General features: G+C 36.7%; 5 protein-coding genes and 1 pseudogene across 6 annotated transcripts; 5 read left to right on the top strand and 1 right to left on the bottom strand.

Annotated features, from left to right (window-relative positions):
- Positions 1-2846: 2846 nt before the first annotated feature.
- LOC130495036 (chaperone protein dnaJ 11, chloroplastic-like) lies at positions 2847-7230 on the top strand. Its single transcript, XM_056985973.1, has 2 exons — positions 2847-3449; positions 7133-7230. Exon 1 carries the CDS (start codon positions 2957-2959, stop codon positions 3440-3442), a length of 486 nt encoding a protein of 161 aa, XP_056841953.1. The 5' UTR covers positions 2847-2956; the 3' UTR covers positions 3443-3449; positions 7133-7230.
- Positions 4119-5173, top strand: LOC130495037 (leucine-rich repeat receptor-like serine/threonine-protein kinase BAM1; annotated as a pseudogene).
- LOC108858933 (uncharacterized) lies at positions 5054-7079 on the bottom strand. Its single transcript, XM_056985898.1, has 7 exons — positions 6839-7079; positions 6378-6733; positions 5980-6271; positions 5662-5889; positions 5415-5569; positions 5223-5316; positions 5054-5121 (listed from the first exon to the last, which is right to left on the bottom strand). The coding sequence occupies exons 1-7, from the start codon at positions 7077-7079 to the stop codon at positions 5054-5056; spliced, it is 1434 nt and encodes a 477-aa protein (XP_056841878.1).
- A 216-nt stretch (positions 7231-7446) lies between the features above and the next one.
- LOC108858935 (leucine-rich repeat receptor-like serine/threonine-protein kinase BAM1) lies at positions 7447-8412 on the top strand. The gene is made up of 4 exons (XM_018632783.1): positions 7447-7742; positions 7825-7921; positions 7963-8173; positions 8258-8412. Exons 1-4 carry the CDS (start codon positions 7447-7449, stop codon positions 8410-8412), a joined length of 759 nt encoding a protein of 252 aa, XP_018488285.1.
- Positions 8413-12920: 4508 nt separating this feature from the next.
- On the top strand, positions 12921-13434 carry LOC108860644 (uncharacterized). Its single transcript, XM_018634506.2, has one exon. It carries the CDS (start codon positions 13081-13083, stop codon positions 13282-13284), a length of 204 nt encoding a protein of 67 aa, XP_018490008.1. The 5' UTR covers positions 12921-13080; the 3' UTR covers positions 13285-13434.
- Positions 13435-14100: 666 nt separating this feature from the next.
- LOC108857234 (protein DNA-DAMAGE INDUCIBLE 1) lies at positions 14101-17187 on the top strand. Of its 2 annotated transcripts, none has more exons than XM_018631193.2 (15): positions 14101-14257; positions 14441-14473; positions 14615-14751; positions 14835-14949; positions 15071-15187; positions 15283-15348; positions 15509-15571; positions 15668-15712; positions 15798-15859; positions 15959-16052; positions 16130-16222; positions 16325-16394; positions 16507-16577; positions 16651-16731; positions 16831-17187. In XM_018631193.2, the coding sequence occupies exons 1-15, from the start codon at positions 14192-14194 to the stop codon at positions 16957-16959; spliced, it is 1242 nt and encodes a 413-aa protein (XP_018486695.1). In that variant the 5' UTR covers positions 14101-14191; the 3' UTR covers positions 16960-17187. The 2 variants fall into 2 exon arrangements, with proteins under 2 accessions (XP_018486695.1, XP_018486696.1); XM_018631194.2 differs by having other exon boundaries at positions 14838-14949.
- The last annotated feature ends 621 nt before the right edge of the window (positions 17188-17808 follow it).

Genomic DNA, 17808 nt, shown 5'->3' on the forward strand with positions numbered 1-17808 from the left:
ATGCTCTAACCCGCCAATCTTTTTCTATTTCTGGTCAAGTGATGGGTTATATATTATGAAAGAGAGCCCATTACAATCATGTTAAACTAAGACGGCCCAAAACAAAGCCCAATAACAAATACGTTTATTTTACTTCTATTCCAGCCTACACATAAAGAGCCTATGACCCGCGAATCTTCTAGCCAAACTTTCCCATGAACAATACTGTATAAGTTCTCACTTCTCGCAAGGAATGTAACTGACTTATTCGCAAACGCTTCGATAAAAAGCATCGATAATTCACTTGTTTGTTTTAATTGTTTTCTGGCATATATATGTTTTGTAATAATTTGATTATATGTAATACTGCAATGATTTGTATCTTTGGATTGATAATAAAATGTTTAGCCGAAAAAAAATAATTATTAACAACTCATAGCCTTTTACTAGACCCAAGTTGGCTAATTAGTGTCGCAGTTTACATGGTTCACCCAACCATGAGAGAAAGGTACAACAGCCAACGTCTTTCCTAAAATAGTATAAACTGGAATTACGCAAATCCGGTTTATAAAGCTTTGGGGTTATTCACCTAACTTTGCTCAAAGTATGGATTCAATATAATTAATCCTATTAATTAAATAATTCTTAAAAAGGAATTCAATAATTCAATTTTATAAGAAGTTGAGAAGTGCTTTCAGTTAAGCACATGGCCAGGTAGCTTCATATCGAGTTGTCGCTCCACTATACGCATTATACCGAGTTGTCCAGCTACGTCGTTTTTTCAATTATTTATCCACAAAACATCTTATTTAAAACAAGCCAAAACACTAAATATATATATAAGTTAAGCTTCGAATCAACGACTTCGGGGGAATATAGTGATTAACTTGTGAACAAAGATGTTGTTGCTATATAGCCAGCAAAACATCCACATATTAATACACAATAATCTATTTATCTGGACATGGACACAGGACAACAAGTGTATTACAATCTACTACTTAATCAACTATTGCATTAGGGACTCAGGGTAGTTAGCTGTGGATTAAGTGCAAGGATACAACATTTTACTATCCTTTGCATTAGGGACTAAGTGCAGTTACTTGTGGACGTGTGGTTATCTTTGTGGTGACCCTTTTCAATTAACAAGTTTTCACGATGACTGGAAAAACAGTTGAATATAATTAGTTGATGGACTTGGTGCACAATCAAATTTCTCTTACTCCATCAGCTGTGTTCCTTGGGCATTGATCGTGACATGAAGAATATCATTTCGGTTAGGAGACATAGCAAGAAGTTTCTCGCCATTAATGGCGTTGTGGTTGAGATAAGCTTTGGCTTGTAGGTTTAAATTGTTGATCCATCTTGTTTTTATTTCTTTTTTGCCAAGATGGCTCATTGTCGAAGATGTAAAACTCTTCTATTCATTTATATGATATTTACAATTTAGCAAAAAAAAATAAATAATTAGTTGATGGTAGTAACAGAAATATAGTTGATTAATTTGCATATTTAAGAAGGAAATTACGTAACGTAGAGCCAGCGTCTGTGGAACTTGGAGTACACTTTCCCACCAAGTTCTTGAAACAAAGCAATAGTCCCCCCCCTTAACTACATAATTAAACAAAGCACCAATACAATCAACCTTATAGTTAATCATTTTACTATATTTTGTAAAAATATACACGTTAACTATTGCTAGTCACTCATCCAAAAATAAACTAACGACCCATCTATTAATTTACTACTAAAAATATGTAATATGTCAAACAACTAAACCATCGTTCAAACTAAACACATATCAAGGAGTATGTTATTGCACATAATCGTATTGTCTTCTAGAAAGTCCATATCCATCTACCTGGCCTAACCGACACGTCCTTGTGAGTTGTGAGACACTTTTGTCTCTTTTCTCTCTACACTATTGCGACCGTAATAAAATGTACAAACGTAATAAATGGTTCTGCATATAAACACAAAAAAGCTTCTAGAAAGGCATTGATATTTATGAATTTATCTGACGGTGCGTTTGTTTTCCTTTGTTTTTTCTTTTCTGGTAAAATATGGAATAGATTATTTCCCTTTTCGTATGGATTATTTTCCTTAGTTGCAAAGATACTTTAATCTGTGCTCACACAACCGTTGATTTGCTGGGCATGATTTTTTTTCACATTATGTTTGTTTGGAATCGAATATATCTCCAAAGTACTTTTATAATCAGTGGAGATGACATTTATAATATATTATTATAGTACTTTATAAACACCATTTCCACATTTAAATTAATGGTTAGAGAATTATGATTGACTTTTCAAAAATGCATCCTTTAATTTTAAAAACCGATTTAAATTTCATAAACATGTATAAACAAAATTTGTCAAAAAAACATGTATAAACAAAAGAGTAATTATTCTGAAATTATGATAATACGAATAATAAGTATATACAGCTTTCAATCTTTACCGAAGCCCAGGCTGCTGAACCGAGCCGTTAAAGAGGGATTCCAGAAGGGCAATCTCTTGATCTGGATGACACGTCATCGTACCATCGACATCGAATAAAAGTAAATATAATATTACTCTCTCCGTTTCATATTAAATGTCGTTTTAGAGAATTTTTTTCGTTGCAAAATAAGTATCGTTTTAAAGTTTCAATGCAAAATTTATTAACTTTATTCTCCATTCTATTTTTCTATTGGTTGAATTGTATCGGTAACGATATTTTTATATTGAAAATATGCAAAATTAAATATTTTTTTAATCCGTGTGCACAAATCTAAAACGACATTTATAATTATACAGAGAGAGTATTATTTAACAATTAAAGTAATGAATATTTTGGGCTCTATAAATAACGGCCGTTCCTCAATCCATCTCCTCTTGTGATTTCATATCTGCTTCTCAGACGAACTCTCTGCGCTTAATTCATAACGTTATCTTTCGAATTTGCCCCTCCAATTTTAACTTAATTACATAAAATGTCCGGAACTCTAATCTACTCCGCCGTTAACTCCCTTCGATTCTCCCCGGGAAACAGCCTTCCTCAGCCCAAAACCACCGGACTCCTCCGCCACAAAAACGCGCGGTTTCCCACCGGAGCCACGTCGTTCAGAGCTTCGGCAGCTCAAACTCTCGACGCCGAGCCAGCCGTAACGGCATCCTTTCGTCGGCAAGCGTCGAGTCTCTACGAACTGCTGAGAGTCGACGAGACGGCGTCGTTGACGGAGATCAAGACGGCGTACAGGAGCTTAGCTAAGGTTCACCACCCGGACGCGTCGGAGGAATCGGACGGACGAGATTTCATTGAGATCCGTAAAGCTTACGCGACGCTGGCGGATCCGACGACGAGAGCGATCTACGATTCGACGCTGGGAGCACGAGGGAGACGAGTGCACGCTGGAGCGATGGGTCGGGCGAGTCGGGTTTACACGACGACCCGATGGGAGACGGATCAGTGTTGGTAGTTTATAAGTCATGTTTTTTTTTTTTACTTAATTTTCCCCTTTCATTGTTTTTTAATTAAGGGGTGAATAAGTTTTTTACCAGCTTTTTTTTTTTAATTTAGCTTTTTTTTTTTTTTTTTTTTTTGTCAAGCTGGTCACTTTTAGACCTTTAATCCTCAAACTGAGGTAAGTGGGGGTCGAACCCCCGACGTCAGGGCCCGAAGGCAGAGCTCAGCAGCCACTTGGCTACGAACGACCCGACTTTTTTAATTTAGCTTAAGAAGGTAACAATGTGTCACAGATGGTTAATGAGTAGAGAGATGTTCATTTTTTCTGATCTATAACAAAATCAAATAGTGAAAACAGAAACAAAAACAATTTTTTTTTCATTTACATTTTATGCATATCTTTAGAATTATAGTGTGACTTTAAACATCTCCATGTATTATTCCATATTTTACTCTAAATTAGTGTAATTTTATTTTTCTAATGTATTATTTTATTTCTTACTCCATAAAAGAATATTCACAAATATTCTTGGGCTCCTCGTTTGTTCCAGAGTCATAGCAAAGGACCTTTGTCCGCTTCTCTGAAGCTATTGCTCGTTCTTGGGCTCCTCGTTTGTTCCATCGCGTTTGATAATCAAAGGCGAGCGAGTCGCAAGCTTGGAAGCTAACAGCCTTCCAGAGACTAGACTTCACTTGCGAGATGTTTTGGATTCTCTCAAAGAAGACAACATCGTATAGGCAAAGGAGGAGCTGGGATCGTCTACAAAGGCGTCATGCCTAACGGTGATCAAGTCGCCGTGAAAAGACTCGCCGCGATGTCCCGTGGATCTTCCCACGACCAAAGCAGAGATTCATACCTTGGGAAGGATAAGATACAACAGGCACATCGTGAGGCTGCTCGTTTTTTGCTCTAACCACGAGACGAATCTGCTTGTCTATGAGTACATGCTTAATGGTAGTCTCGGTGAGGTGTGTGTTGCATGGTAAGAAAGGAGGACACTTGCATTGGGACACACGTTACAAGATTGCTCTTGAAGCTGTGAAAGGACTCTGTTATCTCCATCACGATTCTTCTCCGCTGATTGTTCATAGAGATGTTAAATCGAACAACATCCTCCTCCATTCAAACTTTGAAGCTCATGTTGCTGACTTTGGTCTCGCCAAGTTCTTACAAGACTCCGGTACTTCTGAGTGCATGTCTGTGATCGCTGGATCTTACGGCTGCATAGCTCCAGGTAATTAAAGAATCTTAAAGTTTCAAACTTTATGCTCTGTTTTCTAAATAGTTTATGTTGTTTTCATATTTCATAATGCTGTGTGTAGTCTATAATTTTTGTGGGACAGAAAAGAAGTTTAAACTTGATCTAATTTCATATTTTGTTTCAGATGAACACTTACTGTTTCTTCTTTCGAAACTTTAAACTTTGATCTAATTTAAAATTTCGGACAGCTTGGTATCCAAAAATGAAAAGAACTACCAAACAGTATCATAATCAGTGAATAAAATACTTCAAATTAAATATTTATACTAGAAACGAAAAGCAAAGAGCTGCTGCCGATAACTTCGTAACAAGTTCACCATTTTGGGGTTTGAGATTAACGTTGATTAGTAAGAAGTAACTGATTATGAAGAAGTCCAAAACCCGTACGGATCGCTTTCTTCATGCGTTTGCTCTTTCGATACCTTTTCGTCTACAATATATGACACATTTTTGAGTATACATGCGACTACTACCTAGTTCTTCAATATTGTACAATAATTGTTAAAAAAAAAAGAAAGAGAAAAAAAAAACTTGCCTCTCGGCAGTGATCTCGACGGTACTGAGTTACTCGGGCTAGCCTGTGGCTCTCAATAGTAGAATAATGATACGCAGGAATTCTCTTCTCCTGCGAGTGGGAAAAAAAGTTAAAACAGGGTTCTTACTTAAAAAGTTAGGTAAAGTTATTTATACAAAGAAGTGAAAGAGAGAGAGAGGATGCTTTACTTCTTGTGCATGTGCTTCATCAGTTGAGAGATGTGTCCTGAAATTATCAATGCTTTTGGTAGCAAAGCTGCAGAATTTGCAATAAAACATTGCTCTAGGTTCACCGCTTTCACTTTCACTGCACTTCTGAAGAAACTGTGCACTTTTCTCTGAAACTGCGGAAATGCAATTGAAAGAAAAAAAAGCTTAGAGAAAGACAGGGTGCATGGTGGGTGGGTCATATAGGTAAAACAGAAGTGGAGAGGACCTGAAAGTAATCTGTCCCAGAGCCACTCTGCAGAAGTGAGGAGGAATGACATTTTGGTAGGCCTAAATGAATAAGCCACAAAAAGGTTGTAATTATTCTCTTGGAGTAGATTGACAAGCAAATCTTCATACAAATGCACATGATTCGATATGATCATCATTATAGCAGCAGCCTGAGGAGGATTCTTATCATGCCACTTCTGCACATCTGAGGACACGCCTGTGAAATCTGTATCACCAATTAATAAAAGGAAAGCATTTCAGTTTTAATTAGCGTAGAAATTTTAAATGCTAAAAAAGAAAGAAAAAAAGGACTAACAGGGAACGACGTGCACAGCATCCACACCAGTGGAAGAGAGAGCTTGGAGGGGAGTATGGTTATGGTCGGCATAGGCAGTGATTGAGACAGGACCAGAGTAGCCTAGTTCCTTAAATGCTGCTTCTAGACTGGGACGGACCCGACGAGCATCATAACCTTGGGGAAGCGGACAAGCGATCATGTCCCACCACACCTGTATTTTAGCTGTGGCGTATTCAGGAGTAGCCTTGTAGTTCATTCCCCAGCTCTCCGTTACACGTATGACTTCGTCGCACGTAGGGTTTACATCCTCCTGCGAGTGGATGAGTGGTAGTTATTAATTAGACAGTCAAACATTGGTTTTGTTTTGTCCCTATATATGTACATACTAGACAAAAAAAAATCGAGAGGATGCATACTTGTCGTAAGTGCTTATAACTCGAGAGATGCTTCTTGAATTTATTCACGTTCCGGCAATCGAAATTGCACGAACTGCAATACAACTTGGCACATTGAACAGCACGTAATCTGCTTGGTTTACTATTTAGTAAACGTTTCCAGCACCACTCTGCACTTGTGGAGAGGATAATTGCAACATTAGGCACCTCAAATGAATAAGCCAGAAAAAGGTTGTATCGCGTCCGTTGTTGTAGCCGGAGCAGATCCCAATCGAAGACACCTTGCAGCTCATCTGATATGATCATCATTGTTGCCGGAGGAGGATTCTGACCTCGCCATTCCACCATGTCCCGATGCATGACGTACTTTATGCTTTCTGTTTACATGCATGTATTTAATTAATGATCACCAAAACTAATTTATACATTTATACATTAAAAATAAATAAAAAAAGTTCTAAAGATATGTGTAACTAACTAACCGGATCTGGTGTGTGCTACAGAGACTCCAGTGTAAAAGAGCCCTTTTAGGTTGAAATCGCAGGTTTTTGTTTGGTCACCATAGGCAGTGATGGAGACTGGACCAGAGTAGCCTCGTTCCATGAACGCCCCTTCTAGTCTCTGTCGGATCTGACTAGCATCATACCAATCCGGAATCGGACAGTCCTTCATGTCCCACCACACCGCTATTTTAGCTGTCGCGTATTCAGCCCTCGCCCGCATCCTGTAAACGCTGCTTTTTTAGCTCAACACAAGATACATGTCCTCATTTATAGGTCTTTAGGTTTCCGATGATTTTTTTTTTTACTTAATTTCCCCCTTTCATTATTTTTTAATTAAGGGGTAAATAAGTTTTTTACAAGCTTTTTTTTATGGGAAAATTGTTTTTTTAGGCAAAAAACAACAATTATGTCATATTAATCTAATTTCTCTTCATCATATGCAATTTCCTAATTCAAAAAAAAATTATAAGAAACCATCAAATATGTTGTTCTTACAATAGTTTTGTGTGGACCCGTATGTCTTATAAGAAACCATCAAAAAAAAAAAATTATAAGAAACCGGTATGAGGATATTAAACTACTTGAACATGTCGAGAAACCATCTCGTCGGATCCATCCCCGGCTCGATCTCGTCGATGCAGAGCTGCTTGACGTCGCTTGATTTCTCTTACAACAATCTCTCCGGTTTGGTCCCGGAGACAGGACAGTTCAGCTACTTCAACTACACGTCCTTCTTGGGGAACCCTGACCTCTGCGGTCCTTGTAAAGACAGTTGTCGCTCACCAGAGTCATACCAAAGGACCTTTGTCCGCTTCTATGAAGCTATTGCAGTATTGCTCGTTCTTGGACTCCTCGTTTGTTCCATCGCGTTTGATAATCAAAGGCGAGCGAGTCGCGAGCTTGGAAGCTAACAGCCTTCCAGAGACTAGACTTCACTTGCGATGATGCTTTGGATTCTCTCAAAGAAGACAACATCGTATAGGCAAAGGAGGAGCTGGGATCGTCTACAAAGGCGTCATGCCTAACGGCGATCAAGTCGCGGTGAAAAGACTCCGCTGCATGGTAAGAATGGAGGACACTTACATTGGGACACACGTTACAAGATTGCTCTTGAAGCTGCGAAAGGACTCTGTTATCTCCATCACGATTGTTCTCCGCTGATTGTTCATAGAGATGTCAAATCGAACAACATCCTCTTCAATTCAAACTTTGAAGCTCATGTTGCTGACTTTGGTCTCGCCAAGTTCTTACAAGACTCCGGTACTTCTGAGTGCATGTCTGCGATCGCTGGATCTTACGGCTACATAACTCAAGGTAACTAAAGAATCTTAAAGTTTCAAACTTTATGCTCTGTTTTGTCTCTGTTTTCTAAATAGTTTATGGTGTTGTTTTCTGTAGAATATGCGTATACGTTGAAGGTAGACGAGAAGAGCGATGTGTACAGTTTCGGTGTGGTTCTTCTAGAACTAGTCACCGGGAGAAAACCCGTCGGGATGAAATTTCGTCCTACCTTCAAGACAAGATTAAAAGGCCACTTTGGATCGTTGACTTAGGAATAGACATTGAAATGTTGTTCATGTATACGTGGGTCAGTGCTATGAGCTTTGATCACAACACATCTAACTAGCACTCACAGTTCTAAATTTTGTTATTCTTTCTTTTGGCATTAGCAATTGATCCATAACACCACGATTCATCATTCAAGTTTAGGTCAGATAGTAGATTAAGTCTATGTTGCTGGAAAGACATGAGAATATCTATAGCAAATAATAACTTTCAAAAATCTTGGGCTTTTCTTTGAGAAATCTATTACTCTAGATTAACATATAGTTGAAAAACATAACTATTACATATTTTGAAAGCTATCATAATTCAATGAGCATAACTCAAATTTCATATTTCATAATGCTGTGTGTAGTCTATAATTTTGTGGGACAGAAAAGAAGTTTAAACTTGATCTAATTTCATATTTTGTTTCAGATGAACACTTACTGTTTCTTCTTTCGGAACTTTAAACTTGATCTAATTTAAAATTTCGGGCAGCTTGGTATCCAAAAATGAAAAGAACTACTAAACAGTACCATAATCAGTGAATAAAATACTTCAAATTAAAACATTTAGACTAGAAACGAAAAGCAAGAGCTGCTGTCGATAACTTAGTAAAAAGTTCACCACTCTAGGGTTTGAGATTAACTTCGATTAGTAAGACGTAACTGATTATGAAGAAGTCCAAACCCGTCGGATCGCTTTCTCATACATTTGCTCTTTCGATACTTTTTAGCCTACAATATATGACACATTTTTGAGTATACATACAACTACGTACTTCTTCAATATTGTACAATAATTGTTAAAAAAAGAAAGAGAAAACACGAATGCTATAGCCTATGTACAATATATGTACACTGTCATTTTTGAGTATACAATATTCTACAATATTGCCACTACAATACTTTTTTTACCTTAAAAACACATATGCTATAGCCTGTGACATGGGCAGCGGAATTGAGCTCTAGCTCTACTCCCCAGGAGTTAGTAGTCTCCATCCTCTCAAGATACTCGTCATATGTCTCCAATTTTTCATCTCTAACTTTCAAACGATAGAACGGCTCGTATTCTCTAGGATGAGGCTGTTAAATTACTTATGTACCACTGAAAGCCAGAAATTGACCTTGTCATTGACGGTTATTCGTAACGGGCCCTTGTCGGTGTTAATTATGTCCTAGAATTTCTTTTAATATTTTTAATAGATCACAAGATAACTCATTTTACTTGTGATCAAAGTGATCGAAATTAAAGTTTACATATTAAAACATATATATGTAAGTGTTTGATAGCTTACAAAAACAAATGTGGTTTGGAACTTAATTGGTTGAGTTTATACCATTATATGATTATGTTTTTGCTTTAACATCTAAGAGATGTATTCGGTCTAAAATTAGAATTGATCTGTATGAAAATAATAATTATTCTATTATTTAACTATTTATTTTTGAAACTTATTGAATTTGAAGTTTCTAGTGGTTGTAAAGTATTTTGATGAACATTATTAGTTAAAAACATAAAATCCAGATCTCATAAAAATTTAGATGATATTTTGAAGTGTTCCAAGTAAAATCATAATAATCATTTTATATGATTCTATGCATTGGTCTTTGCTATTGTTCAAGGAAAAATTTCTTAAAATACTCTAAGTTCGTTATCATTTTTCAAAAATTCACTCAATCAATTTTTTTTACTATTTGGATTCATGAGTTAGCGACTATTGTTTAATGTTTAGTAACAGATGATGAATATGAGTTTATAAATTTTATAAATGTTTTATAAATTATTTAAAAGATTTTAATAAATGATTTATTTAAAGGTAATTTAATTTTAGACACAAATTTAAAGTATTCGTGATAACAATTATTTTTATGGGTAAATTGAAAAACGCAAACTTGTGGTAAAACTATAAATTTCCACCTAATATTCGGATTTTCATTTAGATATTTTATCCGCATGTGCATGTATGAGCATTTCATTATGCACTTTATAAAACATTGATAAATAAATTTTAAAAATCACTCAATGTTATATTTTTAATTATATAAAACTAAGAATTTTAATCTATAAATATTAAGCTATGACTTGGTTGAAAATGCCTCTTCAGCTTGTGGCTCAGTTAAGTCAAGTTTCTGCGAACATTTCGATGACCCAGAATCAGCTGATAGGAGCCACCCTACCCTTCTTCACCATCTGGGACCCAAATCTTCATTTTTCGATTAAGAGGACCCTGCAGGAAAAACATCGCCAGCACGGATAGAGTTAGCAAATAAACAGAAAGATAAGCTACCGTATAACATGTAAAGTCAACAGAACATGGGTAATTAAGGCTGAGAAAAGTTGGTAATATTAAGTTAAGAAATTACCCCCGTGATGAGTATGACGTGATCAGCGATCAGGTCTCTCAGGGGATGTAACGAATGTGGCTGAATTAACTGGATGGCCATCATGAGGTCTTAGAACTGATGTCAGAACAAATAAAAGGCAATCCAAACCTCACATTAGATATTAGACATAATAATCTAAGATATATATATGGTCAAATTCATTTACTATGAAATCTTTTGAGAGTAACGACTCAATAACAAATCTGTGACTGACTTAGTCACAAAATGAACAATATCATACTAAGCAAAATATTGGGTATCTAATGACAGAAGTTTGGATCTAGTTGAGCATCTGGCTTCAAGCACGGTATCCGGTCTGGCTCTAGTATAGCATCTGGTCTAGGAGTGCATCTGGTCTGTCATAACGACTGCAAATGGTTGTGTTTTAAACTCTTGCCATATCTTAACCTGTTTGTATAATGAAGAAAGGAGTGAGAGTCAAATGCACACTAAAGCACTAGCTGTTGCAAAATGTGGCCAGGTTGAAAAGAGAGACAATATACACAGTGCACTTCTGAGTTGAAATGTTCCAAGTCTGAAAATGAGTTCGAATAGCAATGTCAACTGCACTAGCATAACAACACTAACAGGCTGACGGGTTCCAATTAAATAAACTGCAACTTCCACATATCTTCAGAAATGTCTCATAAATGATGGAATTCGGGAGACTCAAGAGTAAAAAACGAATTCAAACCGTGCTCATCAATGGAAGAAGAAACGAGGTGTGTGGTCATCCATTGCCACATTGATAACGACGACTTGAGAACTTGAGAATGAGAACAGCTCGAGAACCTTTCGGGACTTGTTGCTTTTTCTTTCTTAGTTAACATTGAAACGGAGGAGGAAGGTTGATATGATGGGGAAACGGAAACCGTATATTATGTTTTCTTACGCAGTGTGTATTGCATTTATGTCGGGGACTGGTGGTGTTTTATTAGGCCTTATTATTAAGCCTGAATCAAACTAGCTAATGATAAGCCTGAATCATTAGCAGGCATATAAACTTAGCCCAATAGAGACTCAATAGTCAAACTAGCTAATGATAGAGCAAGGAAACCGTCGTCAAAATACTGTTAGGATTGGTAATTAGCTTTGCTTTAAAAGGCAAGAAATAGGTGTAAGACCATCATTATCAGTGGCCTTAGGGCCAGCCCTTAACAAATTTTGGGTTTAAAATAAATGGGAAATGAGTAAGGGCAGGCCAAACGGGCCGAAAGGATGTTGAGCGTGCCTTTGGAGTCAACGGAAGAGAGTATCACTTGGCTTACTATCTCACAGATGGTATTTATCCACAATGGGCGACTTTTATTCAATCTATCCGACTTCCACAGGGTGAGAAAAATAAACTATTTGCTAAAAGGCAAGAATCAGTCCGAAAGGATGTTGAGCGTGCCTTTGGAGTCCTGCAAGCTAGATTCGCCGTTGTTAAAAATCCATCTAAATTATGGGAAAAAGAAAAAATAAAAAATATAATGAAAGCTTGCATCATACTCCACAATATGATTGTCGAAAATGAACGAGGTTCATACAGTCTGCGTAACATTTCCGAATTTATTGACGGAGAAGGAGAAGGTGCATATTCCGTCGGTCTAGATGATACACTCCGCAATACAATTGATGCTCGAAGAAGGATTCAGGATACACCAACAAATCATCGATTAAAAGCTGATTTGATTGAAAATATATGGGCTAAATTTGGACATCTTCCAAATAACATATAAATTATTAAGTTTCTATAAATTGAATAAAATGTTTGTTTCCTTTTTTTTTGTGTTTGTGATGTTTTTTTTTTCTAATTTGTTGTAATTTGTTTTTTTTTTTTTGCAACTTTTGTTATTTATTTAAGTTATATTTTAATGTTAAATTTGGGTTTTATATGTTTTATATATAACTTCTCTTTCATATATCATTATTTACTAAAATAAACACTTATATTATTAAGGGCCAAATAAATTCCCTACCAATAATCAATGTCTTTAAAAAGTGCCCTTAACTAATTCCCTTAACCCAACTTTAATAATTAAATATGTCTTAGGCCCAAAGATTTTGGACACCAATATAGATGCTCTAACGTCCACACGCACTATCTTTCCTTTTCATCTCCCACTACTACATTTATTTTCTCTCTCCCTCTCTTTCTGTCTCCACGTTTCTCGCCAACAAAACCAACAAACAGACTCTCTTTGATCGTATATTATTAACCTAAATCGAAGACGAATCTCTGAATCTCCGGCTACATATTTCAAACAAATCTCGAGAACCGGAGGAAGAAGAAAAACAAAAGAAAAGATGTGTTGTGGACGGGTTTGCATGCTGTGCACGTGTTTGCTTCTTGTCGTGATCGCGATTGGGTTCCTATTCGGCTTCGGAGTATTCAAGGATGGTTTCCACAAGATCCAGGAGACCGTCCGTCTCGAATGCGATCCCAGGTTCGGCTGCGGCGGTGACGTTGGGCGTCGCGGTTATGGTTTCCCAGCTCCCTCCGGTCATTAACTAGATGTCTTCTCATATTAAACTCTTTCGAACCGGCGTCATTGTCTTTGAATGTGTTTGGTTCGGTCGGATTTGGATATATCGATTAATAGGATATAGTTTTTTTTCGTTGTTGTTTTAAATTTTCTTCCATAATACGTTACAATGATTCTTCTTTTGTGTATTCTCTAATGTTTTCGTTAATCATCAGTTTTAGTTTTATTATAATCACATTGATTGTTTTTTACATTTAGATATATTTAGTCCAAATTACGTTACGTAACGTCTATAATTCGTATCCCGTCATTGTTCCTTTTAAGTTAATGCAGTTTGCAGCTTTTAAGCAAAAAAGTTTAAACCATATTCTATTCCAGATAATAACCCCAAATAAAAGATGCCTATTGCATAATTCTATCAGGAAAAAAAAATCCGTGAGAGAATATAAGAACAAACAATTACTATTATTATCTACAATAGAGTTATCTGCTCACAGATAACAATTAACAAGACAAGTAATAATCTCATTACTGGGTAAAACCTCTTCCTAATGACATAAATCTACTATACTAATCAGGTATGTTCGCGTGATAGTGGACTACATTTTTCTTAAGAAAGTTTCTAAACTTGTTTATTAGGTTATACAGTTAAGTTTTTTGGGTAAAATTATTAGGTAATAAAGTTCATTAATAAACGTGGATTAGTTACCAACAAAACGATCCAGGGTAATTACGGCTTTTAACGAGAGCCATGGCCCATTGGGTCTAACACCAACCAACCCCGTTAGAGCCTCTTCGTGGAAGAGCGGGTTTAAGAATATATTTAATACGACCAGTGGTTTGACTTCTCCTGTAAGACAAGAACAAGAGTTCAGGAAGGAAAGCTAAGTTGACAAGTCAGAGAGATACCAAAGACGATTACTACTACAAAGATGAGGATCACTGTCATGGCCACCGGTGAACAAATCATCACTCTCGATGTCGATTCCCAAGAAACCGTAAGTTCAAAAAAACCCTAACTTTCCTTCCTGATCCGTCCCTTGTCAGAATTCACAATGTACTTGTGTAATTGATCGATCAAAGATTCATGGGCTTAGCTTACTTTCTCCTTAATCACTCCACGCTCTCGGAAATTTCGCTTCTTTTGATCGCTAGGTTTTTTTTTTTGTTTTTTCTCGTAGGTTGAGAATGTTAAAGCCTTGCTCGAAGTTGAGGTAAGAGGAGGATATCTCAGATCTCTTTTTTTACGATCTCTCGGTTTTGTGAGAATAATAGTTCGAAAACAGCTTGAATTGTACTTAAAGCTTCCATCTTTAAGGGGGTTTTGGAACTTAAAGCTACTTTTGTTTGAGCAGGCGAATGTTCCGATTCAGCAGCAGCAGCTCTTGTACAACGGAAACGAGATGAGGAATTCTGATAAATTGAGTGCCTTGGGTGTCAAGGATGATGATTTGTTGATGATGATGATGGTTTCCAATGCCTCCTCATCTGGGTATGGTGACCTCTTGCTACTACTACTACTCTGTTTTTGAAAGTTTTGCAGTTGAACCATTGGTCATGCTTGCTTTGTTTCAGTAGTAGTGCGGCAAGGAGTGATTTGGGGATGAATCCTGATGGGTCAGCTTTGAATCCTGCAGCTTTCCAACAGCACATTCGGGGTGATGCTAATCTTATGGGACAGTTATTTCAGGTGTGTGATTTGATTCCATGGTGTAACTAGACCTTTAGCTTGGAAGTTGGATTTATGATATATTATTATTACTCCTGGTCTTTGTTTTATGACTCTTGCTTTGATGTTGTGGAATTTGTAGACAGATCCTGAGCTTGCACAAGTGATTACTGGAACCGATTTAAATAAGTTACAGGATGTATTGCGTTCAAGGCATCGGCAGCGATCTGTAGTACATCGTCAGAAGGAGGAGGAACTCGTAAGCCCTTTTTTTTTATTTTTTTTTTGCTTTGAAAGAGTTGCTAGATTCTCAGTTTTTCCACAAGTTGAATTATATGTATTCCTCCCTTGCAGGCTCTTCTGTATGCCGATCCTTTTGATGTTGAAGCACAGAAGAAAATCGAAGCTGCAATTCGACAGGTTTGTTGTTCTTACTTAAATTACATGTACTGAACTCTATTATGTCTTTTTTGCGATTCCTTGATGCAAACATTCACTTAAGTGTTCTCCTAATTAGCTTGTTATCTTTTCGTGTCGTTTTTGACTTGTTGGTGCTTGCTGTCTTGATACTTTTGAGCAGAAAGGGATCGATGAGAACTGGGAAGCTGCCCTAGAACATAATCCTGAAGGTTTTGCTAGGGTGGTATGTATGCTCGTCTTTTAGTTTATGTTTCTGAAGATCCTTAACTTGAACTTTATTGTAACACAGACTTGAGCTTTCTTTCTCTCATTGCCTTAGATAATGCTGTATGTGGATATGGAGGTCAATGGGGTACCTCTAAAGGTAAAAAAATTGGCAACTACCAGAATATAACCTCTTTTGGCTGACTCCTCTATGTTCTAAAACCTATATTTGAAACCATCTCCAGGCTTTTGTTGATAGTGGTGCACAATCGACAATTATATCCAAGACTTGTGCTGAGAGATGCGGGTAACTTACTAACTCTTATATTTTTTTCATTGTTCTAGTACATGTTTGAATATAGAATGATGAAATAACTCATGAGGCTTGTTAAATTGTTACTTTCAGATTGCTGAGACTCATGGATCAACGGTATAAAGGTATTGCTCAGGGTGTTGGCCAAACAGAGATATTAGGCCGCATCCATGTCGCTCCAATCAAGGTAAAAAATTCTTATAATGATTATAAACTTATAATGATCTTTGCAAAAGAAATTGAATATCTCGTAACTTCTTGTAGATTGAGAATAACTTTTACCCATGTTCATTCGTGGTGCTTGATTCACCTAACATGGAATTCCTTTTTGGCCTGGATATGCTACGTAAGCATCAGGTATAACATCTTCATCATTTGATTTTTGCAAATTTAGTTTATGTGTTTCTTCAACCAAATGGTAAAAAACCGTTTCTCTGTCTGTTAATTCTATATATGTAGTGCACTATAGATTTGAAGAATAACGTCCTGACTGTTGGAGGAGGAGAGGTCTCGGTTCCCTTTTTGCAAGGCTAGTTCTCTAATCTCTACTACCATCTCAATCTTGAATCCCTTTTTCATGTTTGTTATCTTTATTTTCAATTATTAAACCTGACAAATTTAAAAACCGCCACTTCCTTCAGAGAAAGACCTCCCTTCCAGATTCTTGGATGAAGGACGTGTACCTAATCAAGCATCTAGCTCTGCAGCAGCGGTAAGGTTATCAGTTTTGATTAACTATAGCTGGAAGTAAAGTTCTTATGATCAGATTGTATTTGGTCTTTTAGGTTCCTTCTGGGTTTACAGAGAAGAATAATAACACTGTTGCAAGCCCAGCAAGCCAACCTTCAAGGCAAAACACATTAGAGGTACATGTCTTTTAGTTTATTTAAAGCTTTACTCTTCACTTCTTTTGATTTTCTTTTCAGTCCGTTGATCATTTCTTCATCATGTAAACACCCACACAGGGACCTGAATTTGAAGCCAAGATTGCAAAGCTTGTGGAGTTAGGCTTCTCTCGGGAAGCAGTGGTACAAGCTCTCAGATTGTTTGAAGGAAACGAAGAGCAAGCTGCTGGGTTTCTCTTTGGCGGCTGAAGATTAAAAACTTTAACAATTTGGTCACATATACCAAATGCCAACAAACTGTGATTTAAAGAGACTCTTTTTTCAATTGCCCTTTTTTGTATTTTAATAGCTCTTCTTTACAGAACATAGGAAAGGTGTAAACTGCAAGACCATGTCTTCAGGACAACTCTCCTGTTGTTGTTTATGCTGTCTGAGTAAGACTCAGGGTTTTATAGAAATGGAATTGTGTTTGATTTATCATTCCTCAGAAAACGCAAGTATACAAAACTATGCTTGCACTTCTTTAATTCAGGCCTGGTGCTTGCGTTCTTATTTCTCTGTTGGCGGCTCTAGATCTTTACTCAAGCAAATCAGTTGGAAACTGAAGTAAGATCTTTTGCTTTTTGGTACAATACAAGTGCTTACTCCAACAAATCAAGTTAAAATGTACTATTTAGAATCTACTCAGCTATAGCAGTGGCAGATCGGAGCTCGGAGTAGAATTTTCCCCATAATAAGACTGCATAGTGAACTCATTGCAACCTTAATGTTAGTGAAAGCTCCCAAGATATGAATCAGTGTCTGCAATCACAATTCTCTAATTTATTATATGAACCTTAAATTTTTATTCATCTTGAGGTCATTTACCCTCTAAATTGGGTGCTGAAATTGATTTTAAGCACAATAGATAGGTTGATAAACAGAATATTCTCTAACATCTCTACTTAGGTTACTAAAATTAGGTTAGGTTACAAGCTATTTGTGGTTATGACTCATGAAAGATCTAAACTTAGTAACTTTCTCTAGAAAGAAGCCAAATCTATTCATAGCAAATCACAAAGAAATTGTTTAGTTTGTTTCACCGAACATATTCAGGTC

The sequence above is a fragment of the Raphanus sativus genome, chromosome 5 (assembly GCF_000801105.2).
Source record: "Raphanus sativus cultivar WK10039 chromosome 5, ASM80110v3, whole genome shotgun sequence".
Classification (NCBI taxonomy): domain Eukaryota; kingdom Viridiplantae; phylum Streptophyta; class Magnoliopsida; order Brassicales; family Brassicaceae; genus Raphanus; species Raphanus sativus.

What these genes read in the sequence shown, in the direction of transcription:
- LOC130495036 (XM_056985973.1), top strand. Translation starts at nt 2,957, where the DNA reads ATGTCCGGAACTCTAATCTACTCCGCCGTTAACTCCCTTCGATTCTCC.
- LOC108858933 (XM_056985898.1), bottom strand. Translation starts at nt 7,079, where the DNA reads ATGCGGGCGAGGGCTGAATACGCGACAGCTAAAATAGCGGTGTGGTGG. An exon ending in TGTAGCACACACCAGATCCG is followed by an intron (nt 6,734 to 6,838) that starts GTTAGTTAGTTA and finishes GCATGTAAACAG; the next exon opens with AAAGCATAAAGTACGTCATG. An exon ending in GTTATAAGCACTTACGACAA is followed by an intron (nt 6,272 to 6,377) that starts GTATGCATCCTC and finishes ATCCACTCGCAG; the next exon opens with GAGGATGTAAACCCTACGTG.
- LOC108858935 (XM_018632783.1), top strand. Translation starts at nt 7,447, where the DNA reads ATGTCGAGAAACCATCTCGTCGGATCCATCCCCGGCTCGATCTCGTCG. An exon ending in ATCGCGTTTGATAATCAAAG is followed by an intron (nt 7,743 to 7,824) that starts GCGAGCGAGTCG and finishes ATTCTCTCAAAG; the next exon opens with AAGACAACATCGTATAGGCA. An exon ending in TGAAAAGACTCCGCTGCATG is followed by an intron (nt 7,922 to 7,962) that starts GTAAGAATGGAG and finishes ACACGTTACAAG; the next exon opens with ATTGCTCTTGAAGCTGCGAA.
- LOC108860644 (XM_018634506.2), top strand. Translation starts at nt 13,081, where the DNA reads ATGTGTTGTGGACGGGTTTGCATGCTGTGCACGTGTTTGCTTCTTGTC.
- LOC108857234 (XM_018631193.2), top strand. Translation starts at nt 14,192, where the DNA reads ATGAGGATCACTGTCATGGCCACCGGTGAACAAATCATCACTCTCGAT. An exon ending in ATGTCGATTCCCAAGAAACC is followed by an intron (nt 14,258 to 14,440) that starts GTAAGTTCAAAA and finishes TTTTTCTCGTAG; the next exon opens with GTTGAGAATGTTAAAGCCTT. An exon ending in CAAGGCAAAACACATTAGAG is followed by an intron (nt 16,732 to 16,830) that starts GTACATGTCTTT and finishes ACACCCACACAG; the next exon opens with GGACCTGAATTTGAAGCCAA.